Source organism: Etheostoma spectabile, chromosome 12 (assembly GCF_008692095.1).
Source record: "Etheostoma spectabile isolate EspeVRDwgs_2016 chromosome 12, UIUC_Espe_1.0, whole genome shotgun sequence".
In the NCBI taxonomy this organism is placed as follows: Eukaryota; Metazoa; Chordata; class Actinopteri; order Perciformes; family Percidae; genus Etheostoma; species Etheostoma spectabile.
Window position 1 is genome coordinate 18,906,372 of NC_045744.1, and position 24,107 is coordinate 18,930,478.

Below are 24,107 nucleotides of genomic sequence, written 5' to 3' on the forward strand. Positions count from 1 at the left end.
CATTGTTTTGCAAATCACACTTTTTCTTTCTGCTTGACTGTCGCTATGTCAAATTAGGCCGTGTTCAGTCCGGCATTAACACTGTGTCTGAAAAATGTAGCCTCCTCATTCATTTCAGTTAGACCATTGTGTTGACACAGCAGGGATCCCCATGTGCCAAAGAATCCAAGGTCTTCCAGGATAAGTTGTTGCCTTTTTTTTGTTTACCTGACTCAACATTTGTAATAGCAACCAGCAAGACACTACACCAGAGGAAATATCATTTCTTACATGTTTGTACTCTTCGTAATAGAAACAAAGTTTTGTTTCACTTGGGAACATCTTTGGTTACTTGTGGCAATGCTAAGAACATCTTTTTTAACAATAAGTACTTACATTCTGTTCAAAATGTCATACTGAAACAAACAAACTGTGGGCTGGGAGGATTCATGGTATTACGTTAGAAAAGTAGACTACGGAAGCCGGCCAACAAAATGAAAGAGTTTGCGCATGCACACAAGTGCGTGCAATGGACCTATTCCAACTTGTGTCCAGTATGTTAAAGTATTGTTTCCTGGGAATTCTTGTGCATGTGAATGCCATACAAGTCCAGCGAGTAAATAGTGGACCCTGCCAGTGACATCGCAAAAAATAATATAAAGAGGCAACTAATGAGTGTTAATACATTTACTTGTAATAACAGAATACATTGCATTCACACGCACTTTGGAAAAATGTAACCAAACGTCTGACATTTTGACCCCACACAAATCTTTCTATTGCTGTTGTAGTTATTGTAATTTGTGGATAAGAAAATGTCCATAGGGTTTTCTATAACATATAAGCATTTCAGTATTATACTGGAATCTGCACTTTATTCAAAAGGGTTGCTCACATTAGATTTAGCATTGTGCTAAAAAATATGTAAAACTGGTTAAAACCTCACTGGGATAGTTCTTGGATATCAAAACATCAAGAAAAGTACCCATATATATGACATATAACAGATATATAACAGAAAAGTACCCATCAAAAGTCACAGTACTTTTTAAACATTGGTCTGTGTTAATCATACAAGTGTTAAATGTAATATGAAAATGTGTTAAAGAGAAATTTTGCACACAGCAGGTTTCATCTTTGCTTTTCATTCTCTTGTCGTTTTTACTGTGTATATCTGCATCTCTCTTCTCTGCTCTCTCTCTTTCTCCCCTTCTGTCTCTCTCTCAGCGCTGAGGCCGTAGATCTCTCTAACAGGCACTATCTGCAGCCCTAAGCCCTAATGAGGCATCATAAGGCGAACAGTTTGCAGCAGCGCCGCGCTCCTCTTTTATTTGCCAAACCATATCTCTTCCTCTAACCCCCTCCCGACTGCCCCCTCCTCGTCTCTCAATTGCTCCATCAGTCTGCCCTGCTCACCATATCTCTCCCTCTCTGTCTCTTTCCTCCCCTCATTCTCTCCATCTCCTCCTTTTCTCGCGCCCTCTCTCTCACTCTCTCTCTCTCTCTTGCGCTTCCATTGTGTTTTATCTCTCTTCTCATTCACCCGTTGAGCTCCCTTCTCCCTGTCGTGGTGGTTTGAATCATATCTGGCCGTCTACATATGCTAAAGCCTGTGTAATTACAGCAGCTCTTAAATAAAGACACACTCCTAAAGCTGTCGACTGGAATCACGGCCAAACAAGGCAGGAGGGGCCTCCCAGCAGCAACAAAGCTGTCATAGATAGCTATGGATTTATCACCGGTGAGGATGAGGGGAGAAGGAAGGCGTGAAAAAAAATATTTCCCATATTGTAAGAGATAGCCGAGGGTAAATCCACCTACTCTAAAGTTTAATCATGTTTTCATTGAGGGGAAAATGTGAGAAAATGAAATAAGATGGGTGGACACAGAAGATACTTGATAAAAATGGAGATTGAGAGGAAGAAGGCAGGGAAAACAATCAGAGTATAACAGAACATTGTGGACAAAACTCATATGTATATTCGGGTTTCACCTGTATTGTTATATTATATTGTTATTGTTATGGTCAACCCATTGAAGGGATTTATTGAAATTAATCATTAATCCGTGATATGCTCTGGAAAAAAAGATGCTTCAATGTGGACCAATTCATGCTTTGTGAATGCATCAACATGATAAAGTCATGAAAAACAATCTGAAACGCAACGCTTGGATAAATTTGTTCAGAACGGTAAACTTTAAAAAGACATTTTCTATTAGTTTTATTAAGGAAAGAAAGAAATAACCCAAAAATTACACAGTTTGAATCAGAGCCATGGTTTTGTGATGGAAAAAAAAAGTATTGAGGGGCATAGCGAAATTAATCTGCATATCTTTTAGAAATATTTGGCTGGTTGGTGACCAACTGTTGCTGGCCGGTAACATGCCAGCAATAGTAAGTCACAATATATTTCGGAGCTTCTTTGTATTTTCTCTGTACGGGGCAATTTACTTCCCAGGCATTTTGTATGATGATTGTACATGATTCCACTCAATACAGTTTTATTGAAGACAGGGGAAAAAGCCCTCTGATCAAACAAGCGTGCCCGGTCGCTAACAGGACCATAAGTTTGCACCGTTTAATCAAAAGACTTATTTGTACCATTGACTCCTCTAGCATAAAGCAGATGGTGCAACACAGCTAATAAGATACAAGAGCTTTCTCCATTTTGGATCCTCTAGGAACTTGACATTAAAGATTCGCTGCCATGGATTTATTTTGCTCCACAAACAAATCCACTAATGGCAGTTTCTATTGGAAAGAAAAAACAGGCCTACCTGTGAAGATACTGAGAACGAACTGAGAGACGTCTGTATGACCGAATGAGCATCAGAACCATATATCTTGATACAATACTGCTCACTTGACCCCAGTTCTTGGCAAGAGTGCCTGAAAACAGTGCATGCATTATCAATCTCGAACCCCTTTGACGAGCTCTTTAAAACAACATAATGTCAGAAAGTCTCCAATCCGTAAAACTATTTATCTCTCTGCCAAACAAAGATATCTATTCAAGCCTGACATGTCTCTGCTGTGTCTTGGACATAAAGTTTGCCTGTTTGTCAAAATGTAACCGCTAAAGTCAATATTATGCATGCGTCCCTGGTTCAGGGACGGACTTTCATTCAAGTTCTTGGCTCCTGTTTATCATCTATCTGTCTATCCTTGAATATTTATATATACACATATAGACACACACACATATGTACACACACACACACAATTTCGTAAACCACCTTCTCCAAATATTCCATCTCATATTTAATGCAGAGATATCCAACTTCTTCTATTCTTCTTATATGATTTCTTTTCGACACCCATCATCCCACCTATTGCTGCTCTCTCTCTTCATTGTTGTCCTGAACTCCTCCACTTAGCCTCTATGTCTTCTCTTCTCTTCCTCATCCCTGTTCTCCCTCCCTCCTTCCATTTCTCCCTCTTTCTTTCTGTCTTGCCTTCTGTAATTCATCAGCGCGAGCAGCAGTACAGATTGATCAGCCTCTAAAGGCAGTTCAGTGTGTGCTGCTGATGTTGCAGTAACCTCAGCTGAATAGTGAGCAGTGTGTGTGTGTGTGTGTGTGTGTGTGTGTGTGTGTGTGTGTGTGTGTGTGTGTGTGTGTGTGTGTGTGTTTGTGTGTGTGAGAGAGACCGGCACCGAAGGAAAGTGGAGGGGACATTTTTTTTAAATGTATTAATCGTCGTGGTAACAGGGGATGAGAGTGGTTGAGACAGGCCCATCTTTTGAGAGAGAGACCATATGTGACACATACAAACACATGCCTACACAACACACACACACACACACACACACACACACACACACTTCTAATATCCCGAGGGTTCAGCCCAAGTGCTTTACACCCTTGTATCAGCCACCACACACACATACTGATACCTAAGATGCAATCCTCACCACACACACAAACACACACCACCTATGGGGAAATACAAAGCAATTTATCACTAATCACTAGACTCCCGTATTTATAACTTCGTATTCATCTGGATTTTCCTATGATTAATAGCTTTCCACAGCTAACTTTGTCTCTGAAAACCGTGTTGGAGTGTGTGAACGGGTGTGTTTGGAAGTCAGTGCTCTACAGTGTAAGCAGACATAAACCAGTGTTTGTTTGGGGAGAGAATTTTGGATTAGCCATAAGATTACTCCTTCAATTGCATATTTGTCTGTCTTTTCCTTACTCTACCTCTTTTACTTCTTTCTCTTTACTCTTTTGTGTTTTGCATTCCATCCGGCAGGATATGGGACACACGGGGGCGTGGAGGAAAGAGAGGAAGGAGATATTGAAAGAGGTCTTTAGCGTTTTTCAATGCCATCTCTTTCTCTTTAATCCTTCTGTCATTTGCTTCCTCATTGTAATAGATGAGTCAGACATTAACGTACATCATGAGGACTTAACAGATTCCTGCAGAAATAAAGGAAAGCACCATAACGTAACTGAAAGCTGTTTCAATCAATCCTGCCATAGAAAAATAGTTTAGCCTCCATTAAAGGGATGACATTCTGTTTTAAGAAAAAAAACATTTTCTCATCCTTAAAACTTGTAGCCCAAAAAATATTTTGAGGAATCTTGAGCAATTTTAAGAACATCACGTCCACCTGCCATCACCTCCAAGCTGCTGGAATAATTTCAAATCTTTATCAACTCATACCTCTTTGGTTTTTGATGGCAGGTCGTGTGTGGTTGAGCTTTCTGCAAGACTAGAGGAAGAGGAAGACGAGGAAGAGGAATTGGAGGAGGAGGAGGAGGAGGAAGTGGAGCGGAGGGAAGAGAAGATGAGAGGAGGCAAGAGAGGGAGGAAGGTATGAAGGCAACAGAGGAGAGGAAGCAGAGGAGCCGGCGAGTGGAGAAGAGGTGACAAGGCTTTGGGGACAGACAGAGGCATGAATAATTTATCAACACTTCTGATGGACAGATTAGGGGAAAAAATGAAGAGAGACGAAGCGAGAGAGAGAGAGAGAGAAGAGGGAGGGAGGGAGGGAGGGGAGAGAGGAAGTGAAATTGAAAGCAGAGGAAGGGGAGGAATAAAATGACAAACAGAAAGAGAAAGAGAAGAAGAAAGCAAGTGAAGGGTGGAGGGGCCACACACTGGAGCTCTTTGATCCTAACAAACCCCTCTCACCCTGACACCACCATGCCATCTGTGGCCCGCACTGTGTGTGTGTGTGTGTGTGTGTGTGTGTGTGTGTGTGTGTGTGTGTGTGAGAGAGAGAGAGAGAAGACAGTGACAAAGGAACAAGGAGATATAGAGGGAAACCAATACAGACAAGGTGTGTGTGTGTATATATAATATATATATATATATATATTATATATATATATATGTGTTTATATGATCTTAATCAAGTTCAGTCACAAATTCAAATCCATGCTTTCATTTGTGTTGTTTCAGAATGCCAGATTGTGTCAACCACAAATTGTAAGAATGTAAGTTTACCATAACTCATTTCCTCATTTTTGTTCTATTCTGTGGTGCAATCCTAATGTAATGGCATTTAGTGGAACACAACAGAGACAAAGTCAAATAATAAAGATGCTACACATGCTGATACCTAGTAATTCATAGAAGAAATCCTCCTAATAATTGATTCAAAATATATATACTACATGTGATTTTAAAACAGATCAATTTTCCATTGATCTTTCAGGTTTGAATAGCCGAGTCTGATTCATCTAATTAACATGACCAGCATCCCTTGATGCCATCTAGTACAGGTTTCTAGGCCACAGACCAAACAACACATTACATTGCAGATTATCACATGTATTGTGCACAGTGTTGCCAGTTATACACCATTTAACTTAAGCCTCCAGCCACCATGATGCTTTGTTTAGGTAATAAAAAAGAATTACCATAATTTGGGTGACATACACCTTTTAGTCTGCAGGAGTCTGAATATTAAAATAGGGCCTTGGTTAATTTATCAACCCTCTGGTCAAATGCTACAATTAGCATTCTGACCACTTATTGATATGTGTGTGTGTGTGTGTGTGTGTGTGTGTGTGTGTGTGTGTGTGTGTGTGTGTGTGTGTGTGTGTGTGTGTGTGTGTGTAAGAAGGTGATGGATGCCTGATGCCAGACATCTCACATCAGCCACCTCAGTGTGCGATGTGTGTATTGATGGGTAATTATGAATGCAGTGACGACAGGGGCGGTTAATGTGCCCTCAGGTGGTATAACACATTATCCAGATCACATATACATATACACACACACACACACACACACACACTTTCTGCCTGTCCTCTGGTCTTTTATGTCTTGCTTGTCTCTGTCCGAGTCACACAAACACATTAAACATCATCGTCCACATGAAGTCCATCAGCCGTTCTTTACCCACCTGCTTTGACTTTCACTTGTTCTTTTTGTCCCCTCTCATTTTCTCTTCCTATTACTCTGTCAGCCTCCCAGTGCACCTGCCTTTCATTACTGCAGCCAGCACTTTTCAGCTTATACCACTGACCGTGTGTGTGTGTGTGTGTGTGTGTGTGTGTGTGTGTGTGCGCGCTAGCAGGAGCAGGGTCAGGATTCAACCACGACCCTTCCATGCTGTAGACAACAACCCCGCCATGTCGGAGCCTTTTCCTCCCACCTCACACTAGCCTCCAACACACACACTGCCATGACCGGTTGCCCCCAGCGACCAGCTATTACCAGAGACCTCGCGCTGTGCTTCTGTGCCAGGTCGCAAGACATGTGACCCAACAGCGAGCACACACACAATCACACAAACATGCAACGAGCCTTCACGACATTGACACAAAGTCAATGTGTTATTTTTTCTGTGCAGGTTAAATCCATTTATTCCTACTGTTTGTTTTTTTAAAGCTGCACAGATGACTATTTTTATGAAACATGCATTAAATGACTGTGTGTAATGTCATGAACGCTTAGATGATTATCACCCAACTCTGCCCTTCCCCTCAGCTCTATGGAATTTGCATCATTCATTAGTTTTAGTGTGCAACTTGACTGTGTTGATAAACCCACTCTACCTTTCCAGCACCTAGCGGTGCACAGACCAAGTTGGCACCTAGCTGGTGAAGCATTTAGCCACTAATGCGCCAGATGGAATTCTCTCAGGAGACCAAAACAGAGCTAAAAGGAGAGTGAAAATTGGACTTAAACATTCATTAGGTTAACAGCACAATAGTTGGGCAGGAAAGTGAAAAAGTGATTTTTACTTTGTTTCCTCTGCAGAATACTGTTGTGGAGTATACAGAGACCATGTCCGAGTATTCATTATCCTGTGGTGGACCGACCCCGCAGTCACTTCAGTCTTTGGCAACCCACAACAAGAAGCTTTTGTCAACAGCGTTTTCAGTGTGATGGGGGGGGGGGGTTAATCTTCCCACCACTGGCCTTAAGGCCCTGACCCAGTCTTTGCGCGACACTGCTCTGACAATTACATGTAAGTACACATAGGGTCCCTAACAGACTGCAGAGACCCGACTGGTGACGTCCCATAGGTCATTAGGCTTCGGCTTCTATCTGGAAACAAGGCAGAGCTAACAAGTGCACCACTAGGTTTAATATGGTGTTAGTGCTAAGATAAGAGAAAAGCTGAAAGCTCGTCTCTGTGGCTGGCTCAGTTTGTGTTTTTCGCCCACTGACTTTATTTCTTTATGTATGTAAGAGAGGAAACAGAGCAAGACAGATAAAAGCCCTGAAGAACCGCAAACTAGGTCAGGCTGTGTTTTTTAAGATCTGTGGTTTTACTTGTTGAAATAATCTCCATCTTTCATGGTGTCTATGTGTGTGGAGTCACAAATAAAGTATTAAAAAAGGGATTACACAATTCAAAATGTTTATTACTTATTTACACGTTGCTGGTGCAGGAACAAGGCTCTGTGCTTATGAAGGAAGCAAGGAGGACCGATCAGCAATTGTGCATCCCCCCCACCCCACACACCCGCCCCTGTTGGGCGTAGAGGAGAATCAATATGTCTTTGAATGAGGGTCAGAAGGGTTGTCTGCCCAGGGAGAGCTGACAGATTTGCTCTCTTTTGCTCTGCTAAGCCCTTGCCTGCTTCTACACACACACACACACACACACACACACATAAACAGATGGAAAGAGACACACAAAGATGTGACGCTTCTCCAGGAGAGCAGAATTCCGAGCATTTTGCCACAGGGATGTGATATTAAGCGTTCCACATCGAAATGAACCCTGCTGCGTAACCCGCTGAGTGTGTGTACGCTTACACTGTATGTGTGTGTGAGTGTGCGAGAGAAGGATGGTGGAGAAGCCCAGTTTGGACAGCAGAACACAGCTTTGGCGAGTGTTGTGATTGAGGGTAGGACACACAACACAAAGAAGAAAGAGTGCAATGCGTTTGGGTAAAAACAGACACGTACAACAACCAGATTGGCCTCTAGCTCTTGACTTTTACCTCTCATCAAAGCAAACTACTGCAACTCTTTACACCCACCTGACTCCACTTTTTCTTTGCTTGCACAATAACCACTAAAAGAGACAAATATCAAGCAGAGATGCAAGAAACTAAAAGTGATCAATATAAATGGTTAGAATCCAAGCTGGGACTTTTACTTCTGGCATAGCAGAGTGAACTATATTGTCATCTTCTAAAAGTGGACAGGACAAGAGAGGAGCAGAAAAACAAGAGGTTGACTCAATAGTCAGGAAAGGGAAGAGTGTAGATAAGGATAGCAAAAGCAAAAACCAAGGGAGAATGAAGTCAGTGTGGAGGTGCTCTACAGAAAAGACCAAAATACACTCTAGGCTTCCCTGTAATACCTTGTCCATTCTCTTAATTCGCTAATGTCCCTTTAAGTCTAGTGAGTATTAATAGTCTCACAGTGTTCTTTCTTAAAATGTCATTCTGCTCTACAGTTTGTGCAGTCTTGCTTGATTTGGTAAAAAATTCCAAACATTCAAAAAGCACATACAATCAATCATTATATTTCCCAGACTGCATTGTGGTTTATTGCCCTTATTACAACAAAAAGAAGCCTAAGATTTGAAATGTGAACATTTTAAGCTGAGCATGAAATAAAGGTTGAAAGAAGTTTTTCTGTCCGGACAAACAAATAAACATGAGTCTCTAAAGAATGATTGTTGAATGTAAATCATCACTGTGACTGCTTTTATTGTCGAGCAGCTGTAAAGTGGGCTGTGAGGTCTGACAGCACAAAAACACCACAGGGTTAAGTAGATAATAGTCTTAAACGCTGGATATTTCTGCTCGGGATAATTCAAAATTACGTCTAATGGATGTGATTACTAAGCTGATCAAAGGACCCGAGGCCATTTGAAATGGATCATATGGATTATAAGAATGAAGTGATGGTGAGAGATAATGTTAAAAAAAAAATACATGTTAACAGGCCTTGCGTACATACTTCTCTCTTTCTCTCCTCTACTTCAGCTCTTCACATTATTTCATTTTGCTGTGTCCGTCGATCTCTCATCCTTCCAATAATAATCAGAAAAGATGTATGACTGTGTCGGTGTTTGATGAATGCTTTTATGTGTGTGTGTGTGTGTGTGTGGTGTGTGTGTGTGTGTGTGTGTGGTTAACAGCAATTAGTAATCACTCATGGAGCTAATGACATCAATCAATGAGCTTTTAAAACCAGCCATTTGATAATTACAACCATCAATGGTCACACATGGATTCATTATAGTACTGCGCTCCGTGTCTCCCACTGTCTCTCTATATTTATGCAAACGATTTGTTTTTATCTCTGTCCTTAATATTCAGCCTTTAAAAAAATCTAAGTCATTTTGTGAAGTATATGCATTATTATTTACTCCCTTGTCAGTTAAAATGTCTAAATACATGATCATTTAATGAGCCATCGTAAAGTGAAAACCATAAGGGATAAAATATAGCTGCTTAAACGTTTAATTATTCTATAAAAGAAAGATACTGAAGCCCCATCATTTTGAGGCAAATGTTTAGAAGGCCACAAATTGTGTTTAGGTGACAAGATAAATCCAGAGGTGACAAAGTCTTCAGTAAACTCTTACTACATAGAAGTCTGACGGCTTGAATATAAAAATAATAAAAAGCAACAAGATGAAGGGAGAAAGAAGGAATTCAAAGACCAAGAGGGAGGATTAAGTGAGTGATGTATAAAAGAGGGAATTTGGAACCGAAACAACAAAGATGAGATGAAGATGTGTTATTCTTTGCCTTAGTTTTACGCACTTCTCCCTTTCACTGTCAGATTTGAGATGTTATTTAGAATCGATGCAGCCACTGCATCTCCCATCTGAACAACAGCTAAGGGTACTTTTCACTCAAGTCACTATTTTTGTCATACAAAGTAGTTGTCTTTTTGTCCTATTTTCCATATCTAAAACTAATAGATGCATCCAGGTTTTTGTAATGTCATATATCAAAGTGTTTTTATTCCACTCCAACAAGCTCGTGTCTCCAAATTGTGGGTGTTATGGACATTTGCAGGTGCGTTTTATATTATTAAGTGCATTTGCTTGGTCTTTAGATGAAAGCATGAACCATGACCAACATTAGCTGATAATTTAAAGAAACCACAAACGCATATGTCTGTAATAAAATCCTGGACTCAACTGAAGCCAATTTCATTTTATTTTGTGTGACCTTGACCCTAAAATTAGTTTCACTCAGTGCAAATGAAGTGTCCGGGTGGCCAGCTGACAACTACAGGATCGGAATATGAGCTAACATGCACATCATATAGTTGCACGAGTGTGCGCACACGTCTGGCAAACGCATGGGTGTGTTTGTGTATGCGCATATATGTGTGCGTGTGGCGCGGATGCACAATTACCAGGCAGGCGCAAATCGATAGGTGCCTGCTGACAGATGGATAGCACGGTAAACAGATGATACACACACCGCTAAATTATTCATCTGCTGAACAGTGGGCTGGGTTTCCACACACACCCGGTGACGGGGGAGAAGAAGAAGAAGAAGAAGAAGAAGAAGAAGAAGAAGAAGAGAGAGGTAAGGGGGAGGGATAGAGGGAATGAGTGATAGGGTGAGGGTGTGAAAGAGGATGAAGAGGAGAGCCTGAAGAGGCAACTTGTGTTTCTTGAGTTTCACTAAAACTAGTCTTTTCTTCCTTTAAAAATTCACCTGCAACAAAGGTCCCTCCCTCAACCCTGAGTGCAGCGTGTGTGCCTCAGCTCTGCTGAGAGACTCAACCACAAGGGGGAAAAAACACCTTGGACAGACCGTCTCTACGTCCCTCTAATGCCTTTTAGATATGCAGAGGCACCACAGGGTCAACGTGGAGTGCCTTGTGAGGCATTTGAGATAACGAACACACGCACGTGCGCAAACATCGACACACTCATCCTTTCTTTATCCGCGTCTTTTTCTGAAGTGCTGGCAAATCCGTGATCATCGACTGTTTATGCCTTTAACTAAACCTGCAGCATGAATGCAATTTCACACGCATACAAACACACTAGAGGTGCGGGGGAGTATTGTGGATAAACCTGATCATGCCGTAAGAGAGACATGCGCCATTATGTTTGGAGTTGAAGTGTCTCACAAGCAGGGAACATTCCATGGAAGGGACACCCCCATTTAAATCAATGTTCTCAGATGGCCTTTTGGTTGGAGCACTTCATCCGTCATTAAATTGTTAGCATGGGAATTAGCATTTCCCAAGAATTTGCTATGACAAATGGAAAACATTCTAAGGATGTGAAGGTGATAAAACAGCTCGTTTCTACACACACTTCAATGAGACCTTTGTTGCTACAGGGTGCACTCCCAATATTGAATAGTGTAGAATCTGATGCATGCAAATCATATGAGAATGCACACACACTCGGGCATGCATATAAAACACCCATTATTGATTTGTTTCACCTTTCTAAGGGACTTTAAAGGCCTTTATTTGCAGAAGATGCTAAGCTTTGTTCCATCTGGTAAATTTTTAGTTGCAAAGAGGAAGAAGTCGAATGTGACGATACACTCTGATGTTCTGATCACTAACTGCAACTTTCAATTTCAGGGAAAGAATAGTTTGCTGTCAGATAATAACACAAACAAGATCCTTCTTCCTCGTTTGAAGATGTGTTTCACTTCCAAAAGAAAATACAGGTGCAAGTGGTTAAGTCACTTTTGTAAAAAAGAAAATGTGTGTGTGCATGTGTGTGTGCTGCGTAACGGGCCAGTCCAGCTTTGTGAAGCGACAGTGCGTTAAGTACAGCTAACGATCTCAAACCCACAACTCCCCCTCCTAGCTCTCACACACACACACACGCACACGCACACGCACACGCACACGCACACGCACACCACACACCACACACACACACACACAAACTGTTCGTTCGCATCATGGCCGCCATCAGCAGGAACCAATCAGATTTGATGAATAATTCAATATTAAAGAGGGTGTGACCAAGACAGGGAGGGGTGGGCTCTGCCAAGCAAATGGGCTTTTTTGGAAACAGGCCTGTCTGTTTTTGTGTGTGTGTGTGTGTGTGTGTGTGTGTGTGTGTGTGTGGTGTGTGTGTGTGTGTGTGTGTGTGGTGTGTGTGTGTGTGTGAGAGAGAGAAAGTGAGAGAAGCAAAGGGGGGAGGCCTGTCACACTAGACTGCATCCACAAACTGGGTGCAGATTAGATTACTGAGGAGAGAAGAGGAGAGGAGAAAAGGGGGGGGGGATGAGACAGAATGGATTGAAAAAGAGAAAGATGGAGGAAGAGGTAGGCTAGAAAAAGAGAAGAGGAAGAAATAAGAAGACAAACAGAGACAATGCCAGACTAATAATAAGAGAATCTTTTAACACACCTCTATTAGGAGGTGTCTAAATGCTGGAGATCTCCTGAGAAATAAGATTCCCTTCTGCCAGACTTGCAGGAACACTTGCAAACATAAAGGTACACTATGTAACTTTATACAGTAGAATCACGTTAACACACACAATTTTACATTTATTTGGGAGCCTTTGTTCAAGTTAAACCTCGACTTAGTGGGTTTTCACATCAGCTTCACTGATAAACATGCACAACCTATTTACTCTTTTCACCACTACTGGAAACTCAGAATGTAAAGGACAGTTCAGGGCTGTGGTATGCCATGACCTTATGTGAGCGTGTGTGTGTGTGTGTGTGTGTGTGTGTGTTGTGTGTGTGTGTGTGTGTGTGTGTGTGTGTGTACGCATAATAAAAGCTAAATGTGTGTTGTGTTGCCAGGTGTGCTGTGCTGTGGTTGTATGAGGCTCAGTGGAGTTTTAACGCAGGGTTTTTATTGGCCAATGCTGACATCACCAGGGGAACAAAGTGGAATTCCGTAAATGGGGACGTTACAGACCTGGGCCTGTGTGTGTGTGTTTGTGTGTGTGTGTGTGTGTGTTTGTGTGTGTGTGTGTGAGAGCAAGAGAGAGAGACACTATCCCTGTACAATGGGATTTTCCCTTTAAAGCAACCTTCTACGAGAACTCCCTGAATGTAAAGTGACATCCTGTCCTTAGAGTGGTCTACCTGAATTTTTACACGTTTCCGTTGCTTCTAAAAAAATTCCCAAGTAAACAGCAATGGGAACAAGGGTTATGTATTATGACCCCCATATTGACAGGTCATTAGAAGAAAAAAAAAGTCCCATTTAAAGAGTGAAAGAAAATGAAAATGACTTTTGAGGCCAGCAAATATTTTGCAGGGCGCCACAGATGGAATCTTCTCATCTCATCTGCTCTCCTTCATTTGCCTTACACCAGCTCTAGCGGCTCACTTGTGTAACCTACTCCTCCACGCACACGCATGCATGCGCGCACACACACACACACACACACACACACACACACACACAGACAGTGATCTGTGTCCAAATGAGTGAGTGGCTGGGTCGACAAAAGGCTCGACAGGAAGCGACTAATCCTTGATCTGCGCAGCGTCGCAACAATGACCGCAAGACGACTCACACCAAGTGACACACACACACACACACACACACACGCACACACACACACACACACACACACACAGACAATTGCTGCCTTCTTCCAGTTGCCACCCAGTGAGAGGGAAGGGGAGGAGAAAGGAATGGCTTGAAAGAGAGATACTCTCAGATTCCAATAACTGTTTCATTTAAAAAAATAAATGTTTCTAAGAGCAAAAAGTCCCACTAAATACAAACCAAAAACTATCATTACCCCCTTTAGGTTGACTGTATGGATCAGATGCATGAAGGCTGGTATTGATAAGGAAACAGACGCACACTCCTCACCCTGGGGGAGCTGCAAGAAGGGCAGAAGGGCACACACTTGGGGGTAAACAAAGCCACCATAAGTAGGACAGTAGCCAGTGTGTGTGTGTGTGTGAGAGAGTGAGAGTGAGTGTGTGTGGCACACAGTGGAACTGACAGGGAGGCAACATGAGAGGGACAAGCCTTTTAACATCTGGCTAAGCACTGACAGGAAGACACACACCACACACACCACACACACACACAGTCCCAGTCTAATTATTAGAACCATCTCTTAACTACTTAACCCTGCACTAGACCGTGACAGGCAGAGATGGAGGGGGAGAGGAGGAGGAGGAGGAGGAGGAGGGAGGAGGAGGAGGAGGGAGGAGGAGGAGGGAGGGGGGGGATTTTTGTGAGGACAAGTGAGAAAGATGAGCGTTCTGTCTCCTTGGCTGGTTATTAACTCCTTACATGCCATGCAGGGAAGAAAGGATTGGAAATGAATTAATAAATAAATAAAAACTGAGACATAACAGTCTAAGGTTGCCCCTTGCAGACGCCCCACCCACAGAGTTTGATTGACAGTTGTCAGTGGGACGTGTAGTGCAGAGATCCCACAGTAATGACTGCTAAGAACTAAAGATGGAAACAAAATTCAAAACAAAATCTGGTTGTCATCTATCAACATCAGTATCAGTATCATCCATCTTCCATTCGTGAGAAGAGAGGTTTATTCTCTTTCTCCACTTTTTTTTTTTTTTAGCTACAACAATTCCAACCCCAGAAAGAAACAATACACAAGACATTTGCTCTGTGGAAGAGGGGAAAAAAAAGCTGAAGATAAACAAAGAAAAGAGGCAACACCAAAAAAAGAACAGAACAAAAGTGAAGAGGAGGCCTCTCGCTGTGTGTTTTAACAGCTGTGTGTGATGCACTCTGGTAAATGTTTAAACTGCTATTGATGTTGATGAGAATATGAGAAATAGGTCACCCCTGCACATTTTGAGTTCTAGTTTTTTGGATTGTGACTATTTTTTTTAACACATCATCCTTATCATCAGGTCAAGTCAAAGGAGGCACATTCTGTCAGTGCATCAAGGGGATTTCACTAACACTACTCTAAAGTAGGCACAATATGTGTGACTACTATACTAATGCAGAAATATTGAACTGTCTGTGGTGTACTGTCTTAAGAATTCCTCTGCTTGTATGTCAGTCAGGCAGATGGGATCTGCATTCCAGCTCACAATGTCACCATCCTCCCTCTTTCCTTCCCACAACCTTTTTTTGGGATTTCTTTTATCCTTTCTTTTATCCCCCCCATACGTTACTTCCCCTCTCTCTGTGCTGAAAGACTTTGTTTTCTTTCTTCCCCTGCCAGAAATCTCAGTTTCTTTTTCAGCTGTACATTTTGTTCTTCTTGTTGACTCTTGAAGTCTTAGTTTCTTGTATTTAGGGTCTTTCTTAATGTATGCATAGAACATGTCCATTGAAGAATGAAAACAAAAACGAAAAGGTAAGGAAGAAAGGAAGATGACGAAGCTGGGTTAGCCATGCACGGTCAGGTTTAGTGTAGATCTCTTAGCCTTGTAAATGTGGAGAGCAGAGATGGTGTAAACAAACAGACTACAGCTGTCACACACTCATATGGGGAGATGCACATATTCACACACATACACACACACAAAAGGGGGAGGAGAGAGGAAGTGGAGAAAAAATGATGGAGAGAACAAAATATAAGTATGAGGCAGAGGAAAACAAAGAGGATGGAGCCTGCTGGATACTGAGACATAAACACATACAAAGCTTCACTTTGACATGTCGTACAAAAACATCAAATCCCCTCCACAAACAAACAAGTGAACAGCAAACGGTCAGGGGGGGAGGGGTAGTGTCATTTGTCAACATTCCCATTAATTCCAATCACACATCCCATAATTTTATTCTCTCTTTTACTGTATACACACACAAAACCCTCCGCTGCTTTGCACACCTTTATTCCTGTGCTGAAACCTTACAATGGGAATACACTAAATGCTAATAGCTTTTACAATAATATGACATGCATAGTCCTCTTAAGGCATGATGGGGCCTTTATGTGCAGGTTTAGCGGCTGACAGGTTAGCGGGTTTAGTTAACAGCCAACGTGCCTGCCGGTGCAGTGGGGGGATTTGGGAGGGCTTAGCACAGAGTAGGCCACTGTTGCTTGGAGTGGCATGAAGGCAGGCTTGACAGAACTGGCTGCATGGAAGGTAGGGTTGTAGGGTTTTTCAAGTTGTGTTACTACCATTTTTGTTTTAGTGTGTAGCAAAGAAGAAGAAAAAGAAGAAAGGATCTTCTTCACATTTGGGATTAACCAGCATGACATATGATTGGGCTGTAATAGGATAGAACCAAAACACATAAATTCTAGATATGAGTGGATGAATGCAAGACATGTGGCAAAGCAGTGGTATTAAGAATCGGCATCACGTTTAAAATACCGTTACTGAAAGCTAAACATAGTTGTTTATGTTATTAAATCGCATTACATACAGTGGCCATGCAGGTGGTTCTGTTTACACTTCTAGGTGCTAAGCTATGATTACTGAGCAAACTCCATTTGCTGATGAAGACCATTGTCAGCAAAAAGAGATTTGAAAGCTCCAGATGGAAGGTAGTGAGAGGACCTCAAATTAAGATTATTTTGTCAAAACTCCAGAAGTTATGGGAGATGACTTAAAAGAATTGATACAACTGCAATGTTGCTGCAGTCGGTGCATAGAGAATAATAAACATGTGACGTAGAGCCAGACAGTGCAACACACTCTCCCAACTTGCCACATATGGCCGCTTGGTCAGGTCACATTTTTAACGCTCTGGGTGCCCCTTTGGCATCATTTCTTAACATGTCTTAATGTCATCTCACAGTGCCGTGATCGAGTTGTTGAAACCCCCGGCGCATCTCAAACAGACGCCTTGTGCCAGTTGTGCGTTGTATCAGAGGCTGAGGGCCACTGACTGAGCTGCTGTATTTAACAAGTTAGGACAATAACACGCTTGTACAAAATGAGATTTTGAGGGTGTTTAAAAATGGGGGACTAAGCTAAGCTAAGCTAAATGTTATGTTTCCTGTCAACATGGAACACTATAATCAAAGTCACTGTAATTAATTCAGTAGAGAGCTATCAGCATCTTAATGCTATAAATCGTATCCATGTAAATACTATCAACACGGATAAGATACAGACTTAATGGCACAAATGGATTCAAAGTCCATACGCCAGAGCTGAATCTACAAAGTCATGCTTGCACTAGATGTACCCTTGTGTGTCAGAGCCATGTAGCTAATAAAATGTACAGCATACTAACAATATACATAAGATATTAAGAGTTAGTTTTGGAATGAATTGTAATCTAGTAGTTTTAATTATTTGTTTGACATCATATATATTTTCAATCTCCTGCAAATGCCAATAACATTCAATCTTTTGTACCAGAATCTCTGTCTGACACTGTATGATCCCCAGCATTATAAACCTCTTTTCACTGCGAGATTTCCGAGGTATGTGTGAAGCAGCGTGAATGCTGCTAGTTAGCTAATGTGTGTGTGAAGCAGCAAGAGCACTGCTCTCATGGGATTGTACCAAAGTGTTGTTTGTTCTTTACGCCTCTACTGGATAGCCAAAACCAGTGAAGGAGAACCCATAATTCTTTGCTGTAAGCAGTGCCTCTGCACATCCAATTGCATTAGAAGCCTATGGTAGAGGTAGAGGCTACTTGTGCCAAGATTTAACCTGATTAGATACAGATTCTGCCGTTCCAAAAGACAGCACAGGAGCCCTGTACCTATTTCCCATTCTATTTCTGGCCTCAGTCTTAATGCTCACAAATCTGTGGTGATAACATGGCACAACCACAGTTCACATGAAGCACGGCGTCTTGCCAGTACTGTAGTAGCTTTTGCTCAAAGCCGCCACGGACAAAAAATGTGTTTCTTTCAAACGCATGTGAAAAAGGTATCAAATCGGTCTAATGAGACGACAATGAAATCCAATTCCATTGCAGAGTTGTCATTTCTTTCTTTCCTCTCCTGTTCTTGTCCCTTTCACTGTCTCACTTTGATGTGCTTCTTTGATATCTTTCTCCTCCTTCTCATTCCTCCCCAGCCAGCCACCGGGTGTCATTTTCCCAATTTCCTTCTCTCCGTTCCTTACTTCATCCCTCTCTTTCTCACTCTCTGTGTGTCTCCTGCGGTGGTCTTTTTATCGGATCAGTCTCAGGTCGTCGCCTCTGTCTCTCATGTGTTCCATCAAGGATGCATCTCACACACACACACACACACACACACACACACACACACCACACACACACACACACACACACACACACAGCCTCTCCTATTTGCACGAGAGGTGGAGGAGGAATGAAAGAAGAAATATCAAAGTAAAAACATAAAGGACCGATGAAGTGAATTTAGGAAAGAAAAGACAAAATGAAAAAAACAAAGACTTTCTTTTTTGTTAAATTAAACAGGCACACCTCTGTCCAGCTCCTAATTTGTCACTGAGTAGCTTTAAATTTAATCGTATATCATTCATTTTCACTGCAAAACATTCTGCTGCTACTGATATTTGCACTAGTCATAATTGTCTTATAATTTTTAATTTTATATGTTTGCATTTTGCACATACTTTATATTGCACGTACTGTACTTATATTTATGCTTTTTCTCTTTTTTTACTTGTCTTCTCTTTCTTTTCTTTGTTCGGAGCCTTGCAATGGAATCTCGCTCAACTGTATATTGTGAATGTTCATTTGAATGACAATAAAGTCTGTCTAAGTCTAAGTCTAAGTCTAAGTCGATCCGATGCAGCTTGTTGACATGTGTAGGAGATGTCTGTGCTCATGCTGAAAGATGTTTGTGTGTCTGGAAGAGTGTTTGTGCTTGGAGTTCTTACAAGCCCCTTTCCCAACTCCCATTTATTACACTCACACACATGGCCTGCCAAGGTTTTGGGTATGTGGGTAAATCTTTTGGCAACAGGGCTGCCAGCGTGGAGCTATGATGAATGCTGATGGCAAAGAGCATGGCCGGTCTTTGAACCAGTTCTCACACACACATGCACACACGCAGACACACACGCACACACGCAGACACACACAAACACACACACACACACACACACACCACACACACACACACACACACACACACACACACACACACACAAAACACACCACACACACACACACACACACAAATCAGATTCTCGGTGCGTGAGGGCCAAATGGCATCCTTCCACTGGTGAATGCTAATGTGACCAGTGGAGCTTGTGGCCTTGTGAAACACGGATAGAGAGAGCCAGGAGAGATGATGACAAGAGAACATAGATGGGATTGTTTATTGGTGTGTGTGATGCTAATGTGTCAAAATTTGCATTATTTTGCAAATTGCAGCAAGTTGTACTTTTGTTTTAATTTGAGTCAGAATTCCATTTGTCTGTGTGTGTGTGTGTGTGTGTGTGTTGTGTGTGTGTGTGTCTTGCTGTATAGGTTTCAGCGTGTGTCTTGTTCGCAGTTTTAATTATTACTATTGTATGTAGAATAATCCTGGAATATGGTGGTTTAAATTGTTTATGACAGTTTGGATAAATTGTGGGATGAGCATTGTAAGTATGAGGTTGTGTATCGTAGACCATATGTCAGTACATTAACTATTTGTAATAAGCTAAAAGAAAGCGCGTAATGCAAAAGTATGTTGTGCGACCCTTCATCATACCACACAGTAACACAACATATCATTTTGTATCATTATAAGAGCATATTAGTGCTGATTTGTGTTTGCACTGGAGGAGACTTTCACAACAACAATGTGTAAATCTTTGTAGTTTGAGTGTTGTGTAAATGTATTGTTATGTGAGCACATTATGCAAGTACCAACAATTTGTTTTAATGAATATGCCTTGCAAGATTTCCTTCAATACAGATGGGTGATAAATATGTATGTAAGAAAAACCCAACATGAAGGGTCTCATTAACTACGAGCCTGGAGAAAAGCTTAAGGCTCCTTCATAAATTCTCCAATTTTTTGAACTCTACCGGAGGGATGAAAACCATTCATCCAAAGGATAGTCTCTCATTTGTCTTTGGATAAAAGTGGTAGAGAGCACTGTCTAACATGTTGCTCCAAAATTTCCCATAGGTGTTTAATTGGGTTGAGAACTGGCGACTTCTGAGATCATTGCATATGATTCACATCGTTGTTATACTCCATGTTTTTTTCTATCATTTGTCACCAATCTGTATGTGCCGTTCAATGGGATTCTAGTTTGTTTCAGTACAATGTAGAACAGCTATGAATGGTTACTTACAGCGCTCAATGCGGTCCTCTGGGCTGGAGGAAGTCTCTCGATCAGACAGGAGGCCTGACACGGCGAAGATCTTTTTCCCACTGTCCTCTACTGCTTTCAAGGCGCTGCTGGGCGAACCTCCGGGAGGGATCTGGGAACCGCCAAAGTCATACTCTTTCCCCTCTGCATCAGAGTAGCGCAGGTGGGGTGAAGCATCTGCATCCAGGCAGCCTTTGAGGCGCTTGGCTGGGGTGAACGCGGACTGATACCCGCCTGGCACTCCGTCGCGATCTTCCTGGGGGGAGGCGAAGGGCCTGAAGGCGCCGACACCGCTGTGATTCAGCATGCTGATTGGCGAGCAGTCCAGGTTAGGTGGGGCAAACTGATGATGGAGGTGGAGGAGGGATGGAGGAAAATCCCTGTTTGGGAATCCTGGTGGGACCGCGCCTTGTCGGTGGTACATTGATGCAAAAGTGTAAGAACCATTGTTAAATGGCAAATGGACATCTTTCTCAACAGAAACGGGGACGCCAAATGGACGTGGCTGCTGGCAGGGAATTGAGGCATCGCGAGAGGCTTCAGCAGTGGAGGCCAGGACCATGAGGGCCGGGGAAGCCAGGGGATTGGGCAGGTAGGAGGAGCTCTCCATCTTGAAGGCTGCCCTGTGAAGATCCATGTCTGGACGGAAGAAAGAGACCGTAAGGATTTTAGGGGGAGGAGGAGATAATTCCTCCTCAATAAAATTTGAGACAATGTTCAAGACCCTCGGAAAGGGTCTGAGGAAGTGAGGGAACCTAAGTTGGAGACTAAAGGGATTTGGATTTTTGTGTAAAAAAAAAAAAAGGAGTATTCTTGAAGAAAACGGCCAATCTCAGTTCAGGTTAGCTTGAGTTCAGTTCATTTCTCGTCAATGGAGTGTAAGTGAGTTAATCTGTCTCCAGCTATATTCACTTGAGCTCAGTTCTGTCCAGATCATTCCGTGCCAGGCAAGTGCCGTTGGGTATATTCAGTCTTTCACAGACTTTACAGTTTGGACAACTTCAGTCTTGATGACTAATACAATAAATAGTCAAGACTACGTTTGTCCTCCTGGGTAATAAGCAGTAGAAGCCTCCCACCTGGAGAGTTTGATGGATGTGTTGCCGAAGCCAAATGGTCCGGTGTGAGGGGTGGACATCCGTAGGTCATCAAAGCCGATTCCTCATCTTCGTGTGGTTGCCAAACTGAGAGGAGACAAAACACAAGCATTAGCTTACATTCACTTTCAGTGTGTTACAGTGTTGTTTAGGAATAATTCATTATCTCTAATCGCAAATAGAATGTTAGCCTCAAAAAGGTGGTGTCAAAGGGACTCTACACTGAGCTCTCACCTGGCATTCAAAATGTGATGAGTAGAGATAATTTACCTTCTTACACATTTTTTTGTGGCTAGATAAGACCTGCCTGGTGACAGATTTTTACCTTCACAGATTCCTTGAGGTTTCTGCTGTATGGACAGCCCTGAAACTATCTTATCTGTGGCGACAAAAATGGCAACTATGATACAAAAAAATTCAAATTCCTCTGCACACCCTTTCATCATTATCTTAGACCTCCTCGTCTTTTCTTAATGATAGGTACTTTTATGAACCAAAAGGTGTGGTGCTTTTCAACTGACAAAGATCAATGGCATGACCTCAATCTGTGTGTAGTGGAAAGGCTGGGAGCTGAGTGAAATTTTTTTTAAATAAAGGAGCGTCTGGCAGCCTGAAGTCAAAACATTTTGGGACAGAGAGTTCTTAAGCAGACACTGTTGTTGAAGCCACAAATTCAGAACCTCTTGGGAAAAAGTGTCCTCAAGTTGACACTGTTGATCAAATCCTGTAAATCCCTGCCCTTTGACAAAAAGCCAAGAGCTATTTCAAACCCAAACTTCTCCCACTCCCCCCCCTTCTCCCGCTCTTTAAAAAACTTCTCCAAACTGTTTCCACATCACATCTTTCCATTCCGATCTCCACAGCCCTCCACGTCTCATCTCTTTCCAAATGTCCCCTCCTTGTCCTCCATCCTCCTAATCTGTCCATCTCCTCCTCCTCTTCCTCTTCTCTCCTTCTTCATCTCCTCCTCTCATCACCCTAGCACTATCTCTCCTTCCTCCATCTCAGATCTTTGTCTAAGCCGCTTAGTCCTACCATCTCCCAGGATCTTATTGGACCAGAACCACTTGTCTTAAGATGAGGACACACACGCACATACACACATTTCACCCACACATCTGATAAGAGGCTATGTGGCTCAATGTTCAGCTTGACACCCGACTCGGTGGTGCGAACACACACCACACTCTTGCAGGCTATGCTACCCTCTCTCCTATCTCTCTATCTAACCACTTTTAATTCCCCAATTTTTACTATCTGTCCTCCCTTTCTTTTTACATCTCTCCTGTCAATCTCTTCTCCTCTCATCCCTCCATCTCTCCCTCCCTCCCCCGTCGCTCCCGCTCTCTTCTCCCTCGGGTGATTCAGATGGGTGATATCATATCAGACCTCTCCATCTGCCATCCACGAGCCAGAGGAAATCTGACTGAGTGAATAAATTAGCCGTACTTGACCTCACGACCCTCCTTGGCATCCGTGGCAACTGACTAGAATTTTCCCTCCTGGGGATTAGATTGGAGCGTGCAATTGGCCGGTCGAAGGAAGGCAGAGAGGCAGCCGATGAAACGACAAAATAACATTTCAGAGACTTTTATCCCCAAAGGGCAATTTGAAGGCGGATGGCACGTTAAGCGTCCAATATGTTAAAGATTTAGAGTAGGTGAAGATGTGCTTGTTGTACATAAGTGATTGTCGGATTTTGTGCATCCTTCTGGATTAAAAAAATTAATCAGATCAGTTTACATGCAAATATAAAATCAGATAAAATCAAATGTCATTTTGTACTATGATAAAAAAACGGTAGTTTTATCATTAAAAAGTCATCGCTGCAATCAAAAAATTTCATACCGATGTGACATGAAAAGGTCAAACGCAAAGTCATGTGCACACATACATAAACACACAACAAACACAGTATCAGGCAGCGGCTCGGCCCGCTCTAGACGTGCTTCAAAGCTGTGTTGCCTACCAGCCAACATCAAAGGAGAAACTCCCTGGGAAATGAAAAGGAGAAAATCTTTTATAGCTATCAGCTGTCCACAACACTCATTCAAATCAATTTCCAAACCTGATCTCGGCTTTGGCACGCTCCCCCTCCTCCCCCACTCACGATCACAACTGCCAAGAGAGAGAGGAGAGGGCCCAGAGACAGAGAGAGATGGGGAGATGTGAGATGTTTTACATTACCGCAAATGTACAGTAGACTACTGTGGAGTGTTGAGAGCAGCTTACACTAACATGCCTCTGGTCTGGACAGATGCCACAGAGTCACATTACACACCTCTCTTCCTCCTACTCCACCACCTCCTCTTTTCACCCTCTCCTCCCTACCTACCGCAATCCATCCTGGAAATAGCACCTTGAAAATGTAGCCATGACAAAACTTGTGTCTTTCTCCCCCCCCCCCCCCCAATAGTTTTCTCTGTTCAGTTCACTCTCTCTCCTTCTCTCTCTGTCTTTTTCACTTTCTCGGCTGACGT

At 42.4% G+C, this 24,107-nt stretch overlaps 1 protein-coding gene across 10 annotated transcripts in view; it reads right to left on the minus strand.

The window, feature by feature from the left end:
- Positions 1-24,107, minus strand: part of rnf220a (ring finger protein 220a) — a 167,379-nt gene that overhangs the window by 132,744 nt on the left and 10,528 nt on the right. For 7 of the 10 annotated variants that reach the window (XM_032530629.1, XM_032530628.1, XM_032530625.1 and 4 more), the window contains exon 1: positions 20,513-21,169. In XM_032530629.1, coding sequence (XP_032386520.1) covers positions 20,513-21,167 — 655 coding nt within the window. In that variant the 5' untranslated portion in view covers positions 21,168-21,169. Of the gene's footprint in view, positions 1-20,512; positions 21,170-21,609; positions 21,715-24,107 lie in introns of those variants that run through there. The other 3 variants (XM_032530624.1, XM_032530622.1, XM_032530620.1) reach the window with 1 other exon arrangement.